The sequence below is a fragment of the Alnus glutinosa genome, chromosome 1, assembly GCF_958979055.1.
Source record: "Alnus glutinosa chromosome 1, dhAlnGlut1.1, whole genome shotgun sequence".
In the NCBI taxonomy this organism is placed as follows: domain Eukaryota; kingdom Viridiplantae; phylum Streptophyta; class Magnoliopsida; order Fagales; family Betulaceae; genus Alnus; species Alnus glutinosa.
In genome coordinates, this window is record NC_084886.1 from 13831895 (window position 1) to 13851862 (window position 19968).

The 19968-nt window shown below is 33.5% G+C and overlaps 1 protein-coding gene across 2 annotated transcripts; it reads right to left on the reverse strand.

The window, feature by feature from the left end:
• Positions 1-1950: 1950 nt before the first annotated feature.
• LOC133873724 (uncharacterized) lies at positions 1951-12476 on the reverse strand. 2 transcript variants are annotated; one of them, XM_062311473.1, is made up of 14 exons: positions 12264-12476; positions 11412-11774; positions 10725-10899; positions 9608-9691; positions 9275-9516; positions 8950-9169; positions 8583-8662; positions 8415-8499; positions 6232-6363; positions 6027-6140; positions 5852-5899; positions 5032-5116; positions 3662-3718; positions 1951-2406 (listed from the first exon to the last, which is right to left on the reverse strand). In XM_062311473.1, the coding sequence occupies exons 2-14, from the start codon at positions 11630-11632 to the stop codon at positions 2306-2308; spliced, it is 1644 nt and encodes a 547-aa protein (XP_062167457.1). In that variant the 5' UTR covers positions 11633-11774; positions 12264-12476; the 3' UTR covers positions 1951-2305. The 2 variants fall into 2 exon arrangements, with proteins under 2 accessions (XP_062167457.1, XP_062167465.1); XM_062311481.1 differs by having other exon boundaries at positions 12205-12476.
• Between the last annotated feature and the right edge of the window lie 7492 nt (positions 12477-19968).

Sequence of the window (19968 nt, forward strand, 5' to 3'; positions counted from 1 at the left end):
ACCACAGGACTTTCCATGCACTTTTTAAATTATAGGGAGTGAAATAATTATGGCATACCACAAGGACCAACGGTGCAATTATCCCATTTTGAAATTAGTAAAAAGTGATAAATGTGATATAATATAAAAGAATTTAGAAATAATTGCACCATTGGTCCCTGTGGTATGCGATAATTATTTTTCACTCCCTATGATTTAAAAAGTGCATGGGAGATCCTTGTGGTATACAATAATTACAAATCGATCCCTGACATCAAATTCTGTTAAAATTGATGGCCACCCCCGGCCACTGGGGGTGGCCGTGCGCCACCCCCGACGGCCTCTGGGGGTGGCCCAGCCACCCCAAGCTTGCCCTTTTTTCTTCTTCTTTTTTTTTTTTGTTTTTTTTTTTTTTTTTTAAAAAAATAAGTTTATTTATTTATTTTTTAATAAATTTATATTTTTTTTTATTAAGATGGACACGTGTCGCCAATAAAATGACGACACGTGTCGCTAACGTGTAGGACTAACAGATTCCGTCAAAATTGTGGACGGAAAATCGATCCAGGGAGTAAAACGTAATTATTGTATACCACAAGGACCTCTCATTAACTTTTTAAACCATAGGGAGTGAAAAATAATTATAACATATTACAGGGACCAACGGTGCAATTATCCCAAGAATTTATATAAAAAAGTAAAAAATAAAATTTGTACTGTAGTAAATTTTTTTGTTTAAATAGTAATAAAATATTATTGATGTGATATAAAAAGTGAAAAAAGTAAGAATATTTTGACGATGAATGTTACTGAAAAATGTAAAAATAAAGTGAATTTTTTTTGTTATTTTTGCCAAACAAGGCCTAAAACAAGCGGCAAAACGATTAGCGTATCGAGTTTTGATTAACTTGCTTGATCTGTTGGGATAAATCCAAACATAATTCGTTTAGTTAAAAGGGTTGAAACAAATAAATCTGAAGATGATACGTTAATTTACCAGGTAACCTGACAAGACCTGGCTGACCCGTTTAGCTAACATGACCCGTTTAACCTTATTCGGTTTCTTTTTTTTTTCTTCCTTGCTTTATTCAAATCATTAAAAATTATAATAATAATAATAATTATCAATTATTCTTCCATGAAGTAGCTAGCTTAAGAACAATATAAAAATCAACAAGCAAGCCAGGAACTAAATTCTAAAACCAAACAAATTTACATCAATTAAACGCACCAAACTTTGAAACACAAAGCAAAACTTACCTACATACACATCAATCAGTTATACAACTACATTCAGAGTATACATATATATATATATATATAAATAGAGAGAGAGAGATATCAAAATCAAAGTAAGTGGGTGCAAGCAATGTGACTTAGGTATGATAGAACAAGAATATTAGGTTTTGTTTTAGCCTTCACCTTTTTTTTTTTGTTTTTTTTTTTATATATAAATACGGGTTGACTAGCCAACCCATGGGTCAAGCAAGTTGATCCGTTTGACATGTTACCTATTTATAACCTGAACACGTTAAACCTAAACCTAAATCCAAACCCTATAATTTTGTATCGTGTTCGTGTCTAATTGCAAGTCGTGTCAAAATTGTTAACTCTTAATTAAGAATCGTAATAAAAGAAAAGGAAAAAATAATAATGTTATGCACCACAATTTTATACCATAGTTTATTAACATTGATGTGAAACTACGATCCAACCCTTAATTTCTTTTATAAAAAAATAATGTTAAAAACTAAATTTTTATATAACAACACAAAGTAACAGCCCCAACCAATCAATGTGCAAAAAAAAAATATATATATATATATATATATATATATATATATATATATATATATATATATATATAAAAAAAAGAGTTAATAGAGACTGTCATGTCAACATTGTGGAATATTTATATGATAAAAATATGATATATAATATTTAGTTTTAATCACAATCACAAGCCTAATGTTAAGATATTAATCAAATTCTTCTTTTTCATATATAAAAAGTGCAACTATAATCAACACTTAACAGTAAGTTAATTACATGAATAATGACGCTGGTATTATACAATAATATTTTTTTTTCGCAGCATTACAAAGGAGAAAAAGGAAGAATACACGATTTTCAAAGAATATATATTTCCAGAAGATATTTTACAGAGACCAAACAACTCGTTTAGGGCCTTCGCCCCAAAAACTCACTCTGAAATAACCAAATGCAGGAAGCAGTAAAACAAAGGCCATTCAGCAAAGAACAAAACGCTCTTTTGTTGGATCATCTGGTGGCAATCTTATGTTAAAAGAAAAATTAGTGCACCTCATTAGGATTGACTCCGTTTCTCAGGTACTTCAAGTTGGGGAGGTAAGAGGTTCAAAAAGCTCCCCTGAGCAGGTTGACTGGTAGCCTTGGCTGACTCGTCATCTGTAATAATGTACCAAATTCATAAGAAAAAAGATATCACTCTCAACAATTAATTAATACTATTAATTTACCCTCTCTAACTACTATCATTTTTGTAATGTCCCTTCCAATGTTTCAATTTTCACAACATACACTCAATCTACCATTGGGGTTGCAACGCCCTCTTTCAGACACCCAAAATAATAAAAATACTAATAGTTTTGTTATTTTGGATTGCAGAAATGGGGCATTGCAACCCCAATGGTAGATTGAGGGGGACAATGCAAAACTTGAAACATTTAGAAAACATTGCAGAAAAGATGGTAATTAGAGAGGGGTAAATTTAGTTTTCCCTAACACCATCCGTGGCATACTATGCAACAACAACCCACGATAATGATACTATTGGCCCCCACAAAACTATGACCAACAGTAATTGCATGAACTTTATCAAAGAATTAATCTGAAAAACTAGGGATAAGCTTTGCAGAGGAATCGACATAACTCATATCACCCATATCCAAAGTCTAGTACTCTCACTAATAAAAGCTTACTTGAACTATACTTTCAAATATGGTGACAAAAGAGGGTATTATATACTTGTCTACAATCACCAAATCCATAAATTAGCCACATCCAGAAAGTTACCCCAGGTAAATATTTGTGAAATTTCTCAGAGTCGAAATATCAAGCTTCAAAAAGTGGACTTCTCATCACAAAAGTAGTTTCAACACAAATTACCATGAAGAGCTATAACTAAACAGACTAAGAGATTTATTTGAGATCACTCTTCTCTCTTTCTTTTTTAAAATTTAGCACTCTCATAAATAATAAATTATCTCAACTACCCATTCAAATATTGCGACAAAAGGCAGCATCAGAAATATGCCTAAAAACTTCATCAGCATCACAAGAGAGAGCCAGGAACTCCCTTTGATACCAATACAGTGTGGGAAAGGAAAGGGAAATCAAATTTGCTTAAAAATTAGGTACCTTCACTGAGCATTTCTCATATTTTCCTTGCCTTCTCATTGTTGTTTCCAAGGCAGAAAAGTATGAATGAAAAGTTCTATGAATTTACACAAAGATGGGCCTAGTACCCTTTCCAATTGAAGTAACATATATGGCTCTACCACATCTAAAAGTTCTATCATTTGTGAGCATGTGTGACAGCGTTTTAGCCCTTGCACGAAAATCGGTAAACTTAATATTGGGATTAATAGATAGAGAAAAATGTTTCCAAAGATAAAAGCAAAAAGTACTGAAAAAATCATACCAAAAAGGGACTTGATGGAGGGCCTCTTAGATTTTGTGCTCTTCTTCTTTAATTCAGCTGTACATTGGAAATCATAAAGAACCAGTCATGCAAAAGATCATTGCCAAGATCAATTGTTGCACTAGAGAAAGTAATGTTCTGAAAAGAAAAGAAAAAAGAGGACACTAAAAGAGTATGCACAGATAGTGTTACAGGTGAGATTAGGATAAGTTAGGTTTAGAAGTACTGTTAAATTAGGATTTTAATTAATAAAGATGGTTATTTTAAAATTAGGATTAGGATTAATTTTATTATTATTTTAAGATTAGAGTTCTTATCTTATCTCATTGTAAGTCTATTTAAAGACGGTTCTAATGCTAATAAAATTGTCGATGAGTTCATTTTTAACAAACGTTTAGGTTTGTTGGGAGGCTTAGGATTCCTCAAACTACTATAACATAAGAAGGCCCAGAATTATCCTACCAAAAATCTACACTTGTTAAATTTCCATCTTGGGTTATGTAGATACGTAACAATTGGTATCAGAGACATGTTGCCCATCACCCGCAAGTGTCGGGTCATGTCCGTCTACAAACCAGAACCCTTGGAGACTGCGAGAGTCTCCTTGAGTACACAAGGGAACAAGCTTTACTACAGGAATTATAGGCAGAATTGAGCATGTGGCAGATCGGTTAATGAACACGATGGCAGAAATGTTTTAAGCCATGATAGCACCTCTTCACAGCATTTCAGCACAACGTACTCAACAGCCACAAATGGTTCTAACACCGTACCCCTTGCAACAAAAAACACACCCACCCACCGACCAAAGCCACCACCACGTTGAAGTACTTCATTGTATAAATGTTTAGAATCTATTTTTAGCACAACTTAACACATATCAGGCATGATGAGCACATAATGATAACTCCATTTTCGGCCACAATCCACATCAGATATTGCCACCACTTGAGAGATGGTATGGCAGAAGGGTTGCAATAAGTAAAGTCATCCTTATGAATTATGTTCACGAAGTATAAAAGAGGCAGGTTAAGGCATTGTCAAGAACTTTCAACAAATAGCTCTCTTTCCCCGCCTTTAATCAGGAAACAGTGTACAATTCAACACGGCTCAGTTAAGCCATATCAACATTGGGTCAGTCACATAAATTCAAAACCTTGATAAAGGAGGATTTGGTCAGATCTCCAAGAATGTGAATTTTCAGAACTACATACACATTATAACTTATACAAACAGTAAAGATGGCTAAACATAGAAATAAGATAGAAAGCATTATGTACTCTTCAACTTATTTAGAGAAATAACCAATAAGGAAGCTCAAGTAAAAAGATTAGATAGAAATGTGTCCACAGAGAGAGGCAGGTAGATACCAATTCCGGGTAATTGATGATCATTTACAATTTCAAAGTTCTTATACGTGTAACCAACAAAGTTGATATCCTTAGATGACAACATCTGCAGCAGAGGACAAAACAGCAAGAGAATATTAGCAATAAACACCACCCTCTTTCAGTAAGATATTTTAAACTGCATGATTCTATCTCATAGTGAACAGCTTATGTGTAATGCTCACATACTATCAATCAAATGCACCTCAAGAAGCATCAATTGACTAAAGAAAAAGTGAAAAACTCATCAAATTTTAGGATTAATAGACACTAAACAATTTCAGTTGCAGAGAAGAAAAGGAAAACACTAAACAATTCACTTTCTAAATAGAAACACAACGAACGACAGAACCGCACCAAAGAAACTACATTAATAGACTAAAAATTAATCATCCCATCTGTACCCTATTGCTTCAAATGACCTCACCAGCTTGCAATCAAACACATCCTAAAAGTACTGGCCATTATATCCAGAAAGGAAACTCAACTTCACAACCACAAATAATATAAAAATGTGAATTGAAAGAAGCAAACAGAACATTGGTTCTATTACCAATAGAGTAATATCAGCTGCCCAAACAGCAATGACGTATAAAGGAAAATGCACCAAAATTACACACAGGACCTTATTAGCAAAGGGTATTCTGGACAATGAGATACTTGCCAAGTTGAGGATAAAACAGATACCGGCTTAGTTATAAGAGAGCTCGAGCAGCAAAAGCACATATGTAATACACTAGTGAAGAAACTATAATTGCATCTGTTTAAGCCAGAATGCATCAACTAAATCATATATACCAACCTTTCTCCATGGACCTGCTTTAGATGAAGTTTGGATTTGGTTATCAGCCTACAGCATCATCAACCAATCACAAGAAACAACAAGGTTAGCAACAAAATGCCTCAAATAGGTCTGTACTTTCATACATTTAAGAAATAAAAAATAAATAAATAAAAAGAAATAAAAAATGAATGACCTCTTCAAACTTCTCAAAATTTTGAGTATCCAATTCATCATTGACCTCGGGAATAAATGCAGCTTTCATATGATACAATTTGTCCCATTCAATGCCTTTGAACCACGGATGAGCCTAAAGATAACCAGGTGCAGCAAGTCAATTAATTAATTAGCAATTCAAATTTTAAGAGCGAATAAATGGGATAAGAAACATCACACAACACCTTTATTTCATCTGCGCCTTTCGTCCCAAGCCTCTGATCAACATTACATAACATTTTACTAATGAGATCCTTTGCTTCTGGAGACAATTTTGCTTCTTCTGGAAATTTCAAATGCGTTCTCCAGTTAACTATCTGCATAATTGATAAACAGGGAAAATGTTCCATCATAAATGACAAATACAAGAACTACATTAGTTTAAAGAGAGAATTTAAACTAAGTCACTACAAAATGTATGATGGCAGGAATGGCAGATTTCAAATAGATGTATGGTGGCAGTGGGTTGTCTTGATTGGATCATTTAAGGCACAATTTGGAAACACAAAGCAGATTACAGTAGGAGCGTTAAACAAGGGACAGATTCCTACTGAGGTCCATGGCTCCATGCCATCCACACAATTTTCAAAAGAAACTGCTGAGCACCAAAATGTTGGTTTGTAAAGATGTACCAAACAATTTAATTTCCAGACCTTTCTAAACAATATGTAAAATTATCAATCAGGGGTAAAACAATCCCTCCCAACTAACTTTTCTTCATTGTAGTGCAGCTAGTGCCTCCATACAGATCTCCAAATATTTTTGAGAAACCAAATCAACTGTATAAGAGCCCGCTGGATTACTGCCCATAATAAATATAGGGATAAATGCAAAATAAGTCCATATGGTTGGTCTAAATTACAAATCGCTCCTTGCAATATAAAAATTAATTCAGAAGTCCTCGAAGTAGGCCAAAATAACAATTTAATCCCTGCAGTCAAATTATGTCAAAACACTTGATGGATTTCATTAGTGTGCCACATCAGCACTAATAAAATGATGACACGTGCCACTCAATTTTAAAAAATATAAATATATAGAACTAAAAAAATTTAAAATTTAAAAAATTATTTTTTTTCAAAAAAATAAAAAGAAAAAAGAAAAAAGGGTGGCTGGAAGTTACTGCTGGCCACCCCCTCCCCCAAGGGGTGGCTGCCGTTTCTTTTTTCTTTCTTAAAAAAAAAAAATTATAATAATTTTTTTCAGTTTTTACTTTTATATATATTTTTTGTTATTATTATTAAAAGTGACATATGTCATCATTTTATTGGTCCTGACGTGACACACTAACAGAATCCATCAAATGTTTCGAAATCCATCAAGTGTTTTGACAGAATTTGACAACAAGGACTAAATTGTTATTTTGGCCTACCTCGAGGATCTTTAAATTATTTTTTAGGAAACGATTTGTAATTTAGGCCAACCACACGGACAAATTTTTCATTTATCCCATAAATATATATATTAAAAAAATAAAAGACTACAGTCGTCCTTTTTTTTTTTTTTTTCCCCTTTTTCTAAAGACCTCTTTCCTTTGGTTGTAGATTCCTATCCTGAGATAATGAATTGGGTTCATATTTTGGATGCCGCTATTGAAAAGGCCTTTCTGGCTACACTTTCTGCTACCGTGCCCATCTCATAGAGACTACCCGGTTTAATGACAGCTACCTAATATTCAGGAGATCTTTCCCTGAACCTATATGCGTTTCTGCAGGTTGATAAATGTTTACACCGTAGTAGCAGAATTTATGACAAGCAAATGGTAAAGAAGCTACAATGATGCTAGGCCTCACACAATTAGAGCAAAAAGGAGCACGTGCACGATTTAAATAATATGATAATACGAATTTGGAGAGTTGGATTGACAATTAATATGATTTCCTGCCTTAACTTTTTAGTAACACTCAGCCCTAGATCCTCAAATATAAAAGGGATACCATGATACTCTATTAGTAAGAAATATTGAGTAAGAAACCTCCACAAAATTTAAAAAAAAAAACAAAAAAACAAAAAAAAAAAGGTTCAATATCTTTAAAAAAGTAGTTTTATGATGAGGATTCACATTGGAAACAAACTTTCTATGACAGTACTACCCATGAAGCAAGGAAATCTTTTGGGTCTCGCCAGTGCCCTGTTTCTATTTTGCTGACTCAAAACATTTAATTAAAGATAACACCCATATTCCAGTCTCAAGCAAACTTCACCATATTCCATGATTGAATAAAGTGCACTCTTTTATAGTTGTGAATTCTGTGGTCCAGTTCTAAGAGAGACAAAGGAATAATAATAAAAAAAGAAAGATAGACATGCCCTGCTTAACATATGTTCTAAGAAATCATACGAATAAAAGCAAAGAACTGCAGGTTACCTTCCTACAAGTTGACATAGGTTCATCCGAGTAAAAGGGTGGATATCCCACAAGCATTTCATACATGATAGCGCCAAGAGACCACCTGGATATGTATCAAAAGCATCTTATTAGCACGTATTGGAGAAATGATAGATCAAAAAAGATAAACAAAATTCAAATACCAACCAATCACATTCCATCCCATATCCTTTCTTCAGCAACACTTCTGGGGCAATATAATCAGGCGTTCCAACAGTAGAATAAGCCTGCATATCAAAAACCATTTTGGAATTTTTAACAACATAACCATGCAGTCACCATAAGATTCTCGGAAAAAAAGAATGCTAAAACAAATTTCACTGGAAAAAGGATGAATTTGGAGACTTTCTAGACAAGATTTGCAACTATGGCATACCACAAACATGAATAGTATCCCGTAACAGCAATGAAGAAAAGCATGCTGAAGATAACAATGTTTTGTTGCTATTGATAGTGGCAATACTTTAAGGTTAACAGCCATATCAGTCATGTGATGTCAGTGTCACAAACTTACAAGCATTCTCCTGTTCCTCTGCCAATGCTGAAGTTGCTCCTGTTGTGTGCGTTTTGGTGCCATAGGGCGTCCATCACTCTGAAGAGCCCCACTAAGGTTGTTTCCAACAGAAAAATCCTTTTCTTGGAGATTACTGCAGTCTAGGGGTTTACATAATCCAAAATCTGATAATTTCATGTGACCATCTCTATCAAGCAGCAAGTTATCTGGCTTGATATCTCTGTAGTATGTAAACATCGAATCAGTTGTATGAAACAATAAGACCATGACAGAAATAACATATTGATAGCCTCCCATCACACAATCTAGACAAACATCAAAGTACCTATGAATATAGTTATGTTTATGGATGGACTCAATAGCTAGGACTGTTTCCGCAACATAAAACCTGGCCTCATCTTCTGTCAGTGTATCTTTCCGCATCAACAAAGTCATCATATCTCCGCCCGGTAGATATTCCATAATTAGATATAAATACTCATCATCTTGGAAGGAACAATAGAGCTTGACAATGCAATTGCTATCGACCTCCGCAAGTAGATTCCTCTCAGCTTTCACATGTTCAACCTGAACAAATTTAAATGAAAATTAGCAAAATGCATTATGAAACAATAATATTAATAAAAAAAATTATCTGTCAGGCTTGGTAAATGTATACCTGGCCTCTGCGAAGCATCTCTGATTTCTTAAGCTTCTTCATAGCATATACATGACCTGTTGCCTTCTCCCGACAGATTCTAACCTGCACCAGTAGAGAAAATTTAGTCACATATAACAATCAACAGATTGATTAAGTTGTAACAAAAACCACAGATGAACCTCACAAAACAAGTTAATTGTATGGCAAGAATCAGTCAGAGCATCACTAACTAGCAACTCCAAGCAATTCAAGTACATAATATCCAACAGCACATCCTTTTTAGTCACTGCTTGAACAGAACATGTCCAGCAGAATTATGTGGTTTGCCTTGTGACCATAACAAATTTTACATATAAGAAATAGCATCGATGCAGCATATTGTATTATGAATTTGCAAATCCTATTTAAATTAGCAAAGGATTTATTAGGTGGTATTTGCAGTAGGATTCAAATTGATTTGATTGCTTTTCATTTTTAATATTGTATAGCAGAAGTTCCTGTAAACATTTCCATGCAATTCAAGTCTTGTTTTAAAACTTAGTTTAGCTCTTTCCAACAAATTTTGTTTTCTGGGTTATTGAGTTTTAGGGGGCAGGAAGTAATCTATTCAAAGGTTGCTTTCACGGGTAAAGTAAGTGACCAATTAGGTTAGTAAAATTATAGAAGATTTACTTGCTCTAGTTTCCAATTCATTCTCCTCTCTTCATTCTAACTCTTGTGCTCATAATTTTCCTCTCCCCCTCCCTCTAGTTTGTTTCCTCTATTTTCTAAAAGGTAACTGAGCCCATGTAGTCTACGTAAATGTCATAACTCTAAAGAATTCTCATCTCCAGGCCTCCTTTCAGAGCATAACCCCATCATTAGAGAGAGAGAGAATGAGAGGACATTTTCATGAGGTAGATGTAAGATATAGGAAAAAATAGTAAGAAAACCGACTAGCGACCATCACCTTGTAGTAGCTGCAAAATACTTTTTAAACATCTTCTATTTTTTCATTTGTTTTCTCTAAAAAATTGAGGGTTACGGCTAGATAAACACAATAGCACTATAACAACACACAAAAATCATGGAGGGCCATGTATATGCCATTGATTAGAATCAACTATATAAGTATGTCAAAGCAAAAAAGTAATACCTCTCCAAACGCACCCTTCCCTATCATCGTCAATGGCTCAAAATCATCAGCACCCATCTTATGCCTTTGAAGGCGCATATATTCTGTTTCCTTCTTCTCCAAATACTTTAACAAGTTGTACTGCTCTTCCTCTGAGACCTCAGCATCAGCCAACTTCTTTTCAAGTACATTACGTCTGAATGGAATTCAAGCACTAGAATACAATCACTCAAGGTTCTAAAAAATTGATTACTTCCATTACCACATTGGTGGAATAAAATCATTAACAAGAAAATTGGATACTTCACAAGCTAACTGGCCCAGAAAAATGGTGCACAATCATTTCTGTCCAATAACTTTATGCCAGCACTACTTGAAACAATTGACCATAAAGGATAAACTAGTGGGTGTATAAATTGCAGTTCTTGTAAGAAGGGATTTTGACAAATTGGGTGTCTCTGGTGTTCATGCAGTCACGTGACCAAGGACTGCATACAAAGCCTCACTACTTGTCAGGAGAAGGTAGGGATGGACTACTCATAATCAATAAACATCTTTAATCCAACAGAAATGTAACACGACAATTATTTTTTTTTTCTTGGTGCATGTAAGAAAAGATTACTATCAACCTGACCAACGTAAAGTCTAGACTAAAAAGTTTCCAAAACCATCAGCTCATAATTACAAAAAGAAGCAGTGAAACCATACCGCTCCTTCCTCTCCTGCAGGTTCTTCATCTGCTTCTTGTAATGGTCTTCTATATACTGCTTTGCGGCCGCAACCTTCTGCTTAGTCACATTTGAAAGCGCTTCCTCACCCATCGGTGCCTTTGACACCTCCTTCCCACTCCCTGCAGTTTCCTTCTTCTTCAAAGGCTTCGACTTGTCTTTTGAGGTAAACTTACTGAACCAACTCCTCACCTTGTCCATTTTCTTTCGTTCAGTTACTACCTCACACAGAATAAATCCACACTTTCAAAGGCCCATTTTACCTTATCTCACGACCAATTATAGAGTAAACATTTCATCATAGCTGCTGATGCATCATGGATTCGTGTCCAATGCATTTGCTCTGCAATTGACAAAGACAATCAACAAACTACAATTCAACCACGTGAAATCCGAATTCGATTTGGGAAAAATATCAGTTCCAACTAAAAGCAAGCAAAACTCACCCTCTGTTCTAGCCAAATGTGAAGATCTTACTTTCTACAACACATACACTTAACGCACTTTTTACTTGCCAAGAAAAAACAGGAAAATACGCAAAGAAATTACTGACCTAGATTAAAAAGATGAAAATTACTACAAGCTACACGCTCAAACACTCAAACTTAGTCCAATTCATCATCCTAGTTGCGTCTCAAAGTTTCATTCGCTTCTTCTTTTCGCACATTTTCTCAGCAACCAAACAGAGCTCAAAACTCAAAATCAAATCAACCAGAAAATCGAATTCCTAATCAGAGCCTCCTAAACCCTACGTTTCAGACAATTCAACTCACCGGAACCGAATCGGACGGCTCCGGAGGGTCGGATTTAGGAATCGGAGAGAGTTGCGTACCGTACGGAGCGTATGAGAGGAGCAGAGCAGCGGGGGGCAAAACCCTAGAGGAAGAGAGACGGAGGAACCGGAGAGTCCGCGAGTTTCGGCGTGGAAGGAACAGTTGAGAGGAGCACTTTGTGTTGGTGATGATGCCCCATTCGATGCTCCGTAGCCTTTTTGTGTTGAAAAGTGGAGACTCCTGCTTTGTACGTGAAAGACTTTTTATGTGCTTCTTTGCTGTACCCAGTTTGCGTTCCTTTTCTGTTTCTTTAATTATGATATAAAATGTTTTACACTGTTTTTTCCATTCTTGTCTGAGAAAACCACCCGAGCAGGGTTGTATTTGTCGCGAGATTTTACTCAGAAAAAGCGTGAAACAGCAAATTTAGTAAAGTAAACCATTTATTAATGCTACTTTTTGCTCTCAGTTATTAATATCCTATTTGTTTAGATGTAAAAATATTTTCAACAAAATTATTTTTCAGAAAAAATAATTTTTTTGAAAATATTTTTCGACGTTTAACTTATAAAAAAAAATACGAACTGCAAAAAATAACAGGTAACGAGATTCAATCACTGGCCAGCAGTATAGCGGACACTTTCATTGAATTTCGCCCAGTTTCATCGAAATCTAGCACAGAACAGCCGAATTCTAGCATGCTGGTCGAATTTCAACTATACTTGCCAGATTCTTGTCAATTTCGCCGGAATTCGGTAACAATGTCGGACGTCGCTAGATTCCGACACCAGCCATATTCTAGACTGTTTTGCCGGAATCCGGCGATCGGATATCAAAATTTGGAGACCTTTGGCAGTAGGTTCGAGCTACCAACAAACTTTAATGCCCGACGAAACGGATTCCCACAAATGTGTATGTAAGAATGAAGAGTTTAAATTCGGAAAATGATTTAAACTGTAAATCGTTTTCCAAAAATTAAAGAGGCTTTTACGGTCAAACTGAAAATAATTTTCGTTGACCATCAATTATACCAAACACCGAAAAATACATAAAATATTGCTCAGAAAAAAATATTTTACGTCCAAACAAACGGATAATAAATTCATTTCATTTTACACTAATTAATTACATATTTAAGGAATTTTTCATGTTAGTTACTTAAAAAAAAAAAAAAAAAATCACTTAAGTTACCTCAACTCAGCCTGTGTAAAATGATTTTGATAAATAAATTCAAAGATTTGAGTAATGTTACACTTCATATCCATGTCACAAAAATATGGTGTGTCTTAAGTAACTTACACTTTTAATTTTTTAAAATGATTGACATTATAAGCCACTTAAAATACGTCATATCAGCTGTTGTGACGTGGATGTAATAAATGAGTACGAATAATATATTATTATATTTAACAACAATTTTTTTCAAAATTAATAATAATTAATTTAAAATGTAAAACACTTTTCATATGTGAACTTTAACCACAAAAAAAAAAAAAAAAAAAAAAAAAAAAAAAAAAAAAGAAGAAGAAGAAGAAGAAGAAGAAAAAGGACTGGAAATTGGGATACATGTTCTGACCTCAATAGGTTCAAGTCAAGCCCTTACCCAAAATAAAACACTTCTGTCTTCTACCATGTATATCACTTCAAAACATTCTTTTTTTAAAAACTAAAATTAAAAAATAATTTTTAAAATCATTATCAAGCATACGCTGCAGTGCATGCCCGTTGCATTGCTGTGAAAGATTGTATGGGATTAATGGGCCATTAATGCATAAATGAAACCATAAAATAATGGAAAAGCATGGATGGATTGGTGACAGTACTGCTTTGAATAGCATATCATAAGATAATAATAAGCAAAAAACTAGAAAATAAAAATTGCCACAAATAATCCGTTTGGGTTTGCGACTTCAAAAAGTGATTTTAAAATAACGATTTTAAAATTCACGATTTTAAAAATTGATTTTAAAAAACGCAATTAAACGTTTGGCAAAATTGCCGTTTAACCTTTAAAATTACAGGTTAGCATTTAAAATTATGCATTTTCAAAAAAGTATTCCATTAGCTGCGATTTGAAAAAAGTAATTTTTTACTTTTTCAAATCGCAATTTTTAAACAATTCATTTTCTATGATTTGATTAAAAATCATACTTTTTACCTATGAAATTGTAATTCCAAATGCACCCTAAACAATCCATACTAAATAATTTGTCAAATGCTATAATTATGCTCATAGTACAAGGCAGTACCGAAATAAAAGCTAATTCCATTTGGGAATGCTTTGAAAGATTATTAGGATAATTGCAATGGATTAAAAGAGAGAGAGAGAGAGAGAGAGAGAGAGAGAGAGTTTTCATCATCTTAATAATACAAAGTAATTCCCCGAAGTTACAATAATTATTTGATATTTTATGTACTATTTTTGACCATCAAATTATATTTATTTTGTTACAACCTAAGCATTGAGCCACTTTTAGACATATGAAAACTCAAAAGGCACTGGTAAAATGCTTTTTAAATATTTGGCTCAAAGTCTAACAACATTGTTTAAATTAGATAACATGGGATGCATTATGTCCCCTTTGGTTTTGCACGTTAACCTCCTCTATCCCACTTAACTAAAGTGAAGAAAAAGTAGATGTTGAATTTTATACAATTTTAACCAATATAATTATTATATTTTCAATAAACTTCTCCTATTAAAAAATGATTTGAGAACTGATAAAGGTATAGAGGTGGATAATCTTTTCACTATTTCGTAGATATAAATATTGTCGAGATCGATATGTGTTTAGTTTCATTTTCTTGTATATTTATTACACATTTTTTTGCGAATTTACCATTGAATATGTGAAACTCACATGTGATCCTATAAATTTAATGGAGATCCTATAAATTTAATGGAGGATTTGCACATCTTTTGTACGGAGATGGACAAGATATGTGCAAGAGAATAAAACCAAAACTTCTCTATTATTAAATTAAACATATTGTGCATGTGGTGTACCCAATCCTAATGGGCTTATAAAGCTTGCCTACTTGAGGGCTCCTTATGCCCAAACACAACCTAATATACAAAGCATAAGACTAAGATGCACCTGCATCCTGGAACACATTACAACTGATCTCATTTACTAGCCAAGTCGAATAACGGCTTTTTCACGTCAGAAACTTCTTTTAATATTTGCATAATGGAATATTCACACCCTGATTGAGTGACCTTAACAACCACTGTTTTCCTTAACGAAATTCAAGCTGGAGGCCCCCAAAACCCTAACAAGGGAATACGGGAATGATTAGCCTATGTACGAAGGGTATAGTAAGACCTTTCTCAAGTACGCAATCATTTCTTACACCCTCATTTTATCAGTTTACTTTCTTATCATCTCATTTTGACTCCTGTTGAACCCTTGGTGAACCTCTCTCACTGTTTGCTTTGTTTGCATCCTTCGTCTAGTGCCTAGCATACGATCACTGTATCAACATTATGAAATTTATCATCATTCATTAAATCAATAATATAAGAAATAACTTTCTTCTTAATTGAGTTGGATAATTTTTATTTTTTATTTTTTCAATTCAATCAATTAAACTGACATTTGTCTTGACTAACATGTGATTCTCATAAGCATCTTTAAAATGCATATAAGAATCTCATGTTATGAAGACACATGCCACTTGTTTTATTAGTTTTGTTGGTACAGTTTCCAGTATGGTGACGTGTCGCCTTGTGATTCGCCTCTCAAGAGCCCTTCGACTTTCCCTGAGTTCCTCCGGATCTACAAAAGTAACAAATGACTAGTCTAGGGCACCAACTACACCCACTCCAACGACTAAGTCAGCACAAATTTTATGACTTTAATGTAGAACTGGAAAACCTCAAAGCTTAGAGAAAAGAGTGTGTATGCATACCTGCTATGATCTCCTTATTTATAGACTTGCAGGGGTCTCTGAAATATACCTGGAATTGGAGTCTTATCTATAGATCGTGCAAATTTTTATCTTATCTTTAGTAATTTTGGACTGAACAGGACCCTTCCTTTTTGAATGAACCACATGTTGATAGGGATCCGCTATCCTTTAAACTTGGGATACGGATCTGTTCCCCAAATCTTGGGATTTGGTATCCTAACAGAACCTCCATAAATCTTGGTCATAAAATTTTATCAGTTAACAACTGTTTACTCGCTGAAGATAAAGGGGGTATCCTTAAAGCGCTCACACTGGCCACGACCCCGAGGTAGGAACATCCGAGACATGTTGACTCCATACAAACTAAGAGATCTCGGCATATTCCGCACTCCTCGAGGCCCTGAGTTCTGAGGTATGCCTTGGTCCGAAACGTTTCGAACGCCGAACTGTTTCATCCATAACAAGGATTGACTAACATCCGAGGCACACAAAAAAGTGTTGTGACCGAGGTGATATACCGAGATGATCTGGAATAGTTTGGATGGACCCGACCTATCAGATCGGATCGGGTTGGTCCGTCTTGGATACAAACTCTAAAACCAGAGTTGAATAAAAGGCCAAGTGGCTTCGGAGCTAATTATTTTCCTAACAAGTTTTATTAAAAAAGATTATGTAAAAATGACTTGCTTTAAAAACATATATCAATCAGTAAATTAAATTAAAAAAATTATTTATACCCAATTTAAAATATAATGTTTTGATGCAGAATATTGAATCCCTTGCCAATGAGGACTAAAAAGTAAAAAGGGTGGGATAACAAAGGAAAACGCGTAGACGACATAGGATGGACGAAGGAGAAATTGGAGAGATGGGGAATAGCGGCGAAAACGCGGCAAATGAATGAAAAAATTAAAAAAATATATAAAAAAAAGAAAAAAAAAAAAGACGTTGCATCAAAGGGGGTGCTGAGCTGGACCACTAGGACATAGACCGAAATGAAAAAACTGCCAAGAATAATTGCCTAAACCACGACTTTACTCAACACATTCAAAGCCTTGATGTCCGCCTCAGATACTGCGCTTTGCTGCCACGTGGCCTCCTGATTCTCAACTCCCGCTCACTTTCCTTCCTGCTTCCTTCTTAAGTTATATATCTGAATATCTATAAAAAATAAAAATAAAAAAGTTTTATCAGAATGGATAGCATGACAAGAGGGTTGAAGGCCACGTGACCGTCCACTGAAGTACTACCACGTGTTTTGACGATCTAAACTGATTTTTTGAGTAAATTAATAATAATAATAATTAAACATTCCCTTCACGCAAACGTGTGAACTTTCTTAAACTGAACATAATTTCTCTTTGTTTTTACAGTGAAAAACGTGAAAGCAATAATTGCAAACCAACGACTTGTAGTATTGGTCCTATTAATAAAAACTTGATTTTAAAGATAATCATCGGCTCGTTTAACATCAGTTTTTAAGGAATTTTTGTTTTTTTAACAAAATAAATAAATAAATAAATAAAAACATTAACAAACAACTAAAAATTCAAAATACTCACAAAACATTTGAAATTAATTTCACCATTATATCACATCACAATCAAAATGAAAAAAAATACTCACTAAAAAGTTTTGTCAAACCCTTTATCATTTAATATAAAAAATTTAAGAAGTTTTAATTCAAATAAAATCAGAGTATGCTAGGAAAATTAATAAATTTATAGATGCTTTTTATTTTTACAATAACAAATCTTGGGATTTTCCAAAATAGATTACATGACCAACTAGAAAAAATGGAGAAGTAATTTTGTGATACAATTGACAAAGATTATTACAAGAAATGTGCAAAAAAATAAAAAAAATAAAAATCATTGTTATCTTAATTTGCAATACCAACAAAAAGAAACGTAAACTATATTATTTAGAAACAATGGGGATTAAAATCGTTTAAAAAGCGGTTTTAAATCCTTCAAAAGTAAGATTATCGAATTTGCTTAATATTCGAGTAGCTCAATAGAAATGAATTTTAGAATTTATTTGTTCAGAATATGTGAGTTCAACACTTTAAACCATCCGGACAAATAAATTCTACAACCTCTTTCTCTTAAGCCGACCAAATTTATCAAAATTCGAACAACTTAATTGCCGGAAATCATCATCCTTTAAGAAAGCTTGGTGTCATTTTTCCTTTCACTTTCTTTTTCCTTTATTTGTTTCTTTCCTTGATCCCTATTAAGGAATGGAATAAGGGAGGCGGTGACCTCGCCAGAATCACTGCTACATGTGGACCTGTGGTTCGTGGAAATTGAAGGTGGGGTAGGCGGGTAGGGTCAAGACAAAAGGACTATTGAGTAAATTAGGAGACAACATTATTGTCAACAGCGTTGACTTTAGTTTTAATTTTTTTTAATTTTTTTTTCAATTTTTGTTTTTAAACTTTTCATCGTATGCCTGTTCATTAGATGCATACATCATACATGATTAAAAAATAAATAAAAATGTGAAGAAAAACATTCACAAATCACTCTCACTCAGGATGGAAAACAAATAAGGCAAAGGATGTGAATTTACTTCATGGGTGCCTATAATTAGCTTTAAATCACACTTGTATCTATTTCTCTTCCACTTGCGTTTTGGCTCTAAAGGTTAATTCATTATTTGAATTGGACATAAATAGAAGGATTTTCTTAAGCACAAAATATATAACATAGCTTCCAACCTTCTTAAAATTTTTGGTTGAATTTGATTAAATTTTAAAGAAAAAGTATACATAACCCCCATAAACTACCATTTATTGTCAATGTCCCCCTCAAACTACTAATTGTGTCAATCTCCCCCTCTAAATTACGGAAAAATGTCGATGTCCCTCGTAATAACAAAAATACCCTTTCATAACATCATTAAAATAAAAAAAACTAATAATTATTTTTAAAAAATCTAAAATAAAAAAAAAAGTTTTAAAAAAGCTAAAAACAAATAAATAAATAAAAACGGGTTTTTAATTTTTTTAATTTGTTTTCGTTATTTTTTATTTTTAATTTTCAGTTATTTGTTCGGTTTTTTTTTTTTAAATTTTAAATTTTTCGTTCCTTTTTCGCTTTTTCTTTATTTTTTTTTAAAATTTGTTTTATTTTTTATTTTATTTTTTTAAGTTCTAGTTTTTTTTTTTTTTCTCGAATTCCCAAATTTTAAATTTCACAAGCTCCTCATTATAAGTTTTAGGAGAAAATAGGCTTAACCCCATTTGATTTGCAGTTAGTCTTGATTATCATTTGTGACACTTGACCCTCTCAATTTTTACTCTTTATTATTATTATTATTATTTTTTAATTTTATTAAATTTTATTTTTTTGCTGTTGGCAACCTTTGTTAGTGAAAGATACCACATGTGACCCACACGTGCTTTTATATATATATATATATATATATATATATATATATATATATATATATATATATATATATATATATAAAGAAATGAGGGTGATCAGACCACCCTTTTGGGCTAAGGGCATGGTTCGACCACTCCTAGAAAAGGACTTTGGTGGTGGTTGAATCACCCTTACCAACCTAGTGAGTTGAGGGGCTGGTTTTATCACCCAAAAAAGGAATTTAGGAGAGGTTAAACCACACATTCAAGTTGAGGGGATGGTTCGACTACCCAAAAAAATTATTTTGGGTGACCGAACCTGCCACCCCTCTACATTTTTTTTTTTTGAAAAAATATTATTATTTTTTTGTTGAAGGGTAATTTAAATATTTTAAATAAAAAATCTATACTTGTAAGTAAATTGTGCAAGTTTAGGCAGTTATTATTAGTTATTATTATTATTATTTGTAAATACACAA

Coding starts and splice junctions, on each gene's coding strand:
- LOC133873724 (XM_062311473.1), bottom strand. CDS start 11,632: ATGGACAAGGTGAGGAGTTGGTTCAGTAAGTTTACCTCAAAAGACAAG. Junction 9,517..9,607: donor AGATGCTTCGCAGAGGCCAG/GTATACATTTAC, acceptor AAATTTGTTCAG/GTTGAACATGTGAAAGCTGA. Junction 9,170..9,274: donor AAACATAACTATATTCATAG/GTACTTTGATGT, acceptor TACATACTACAG/AGATATCAAGCCAGATAACT.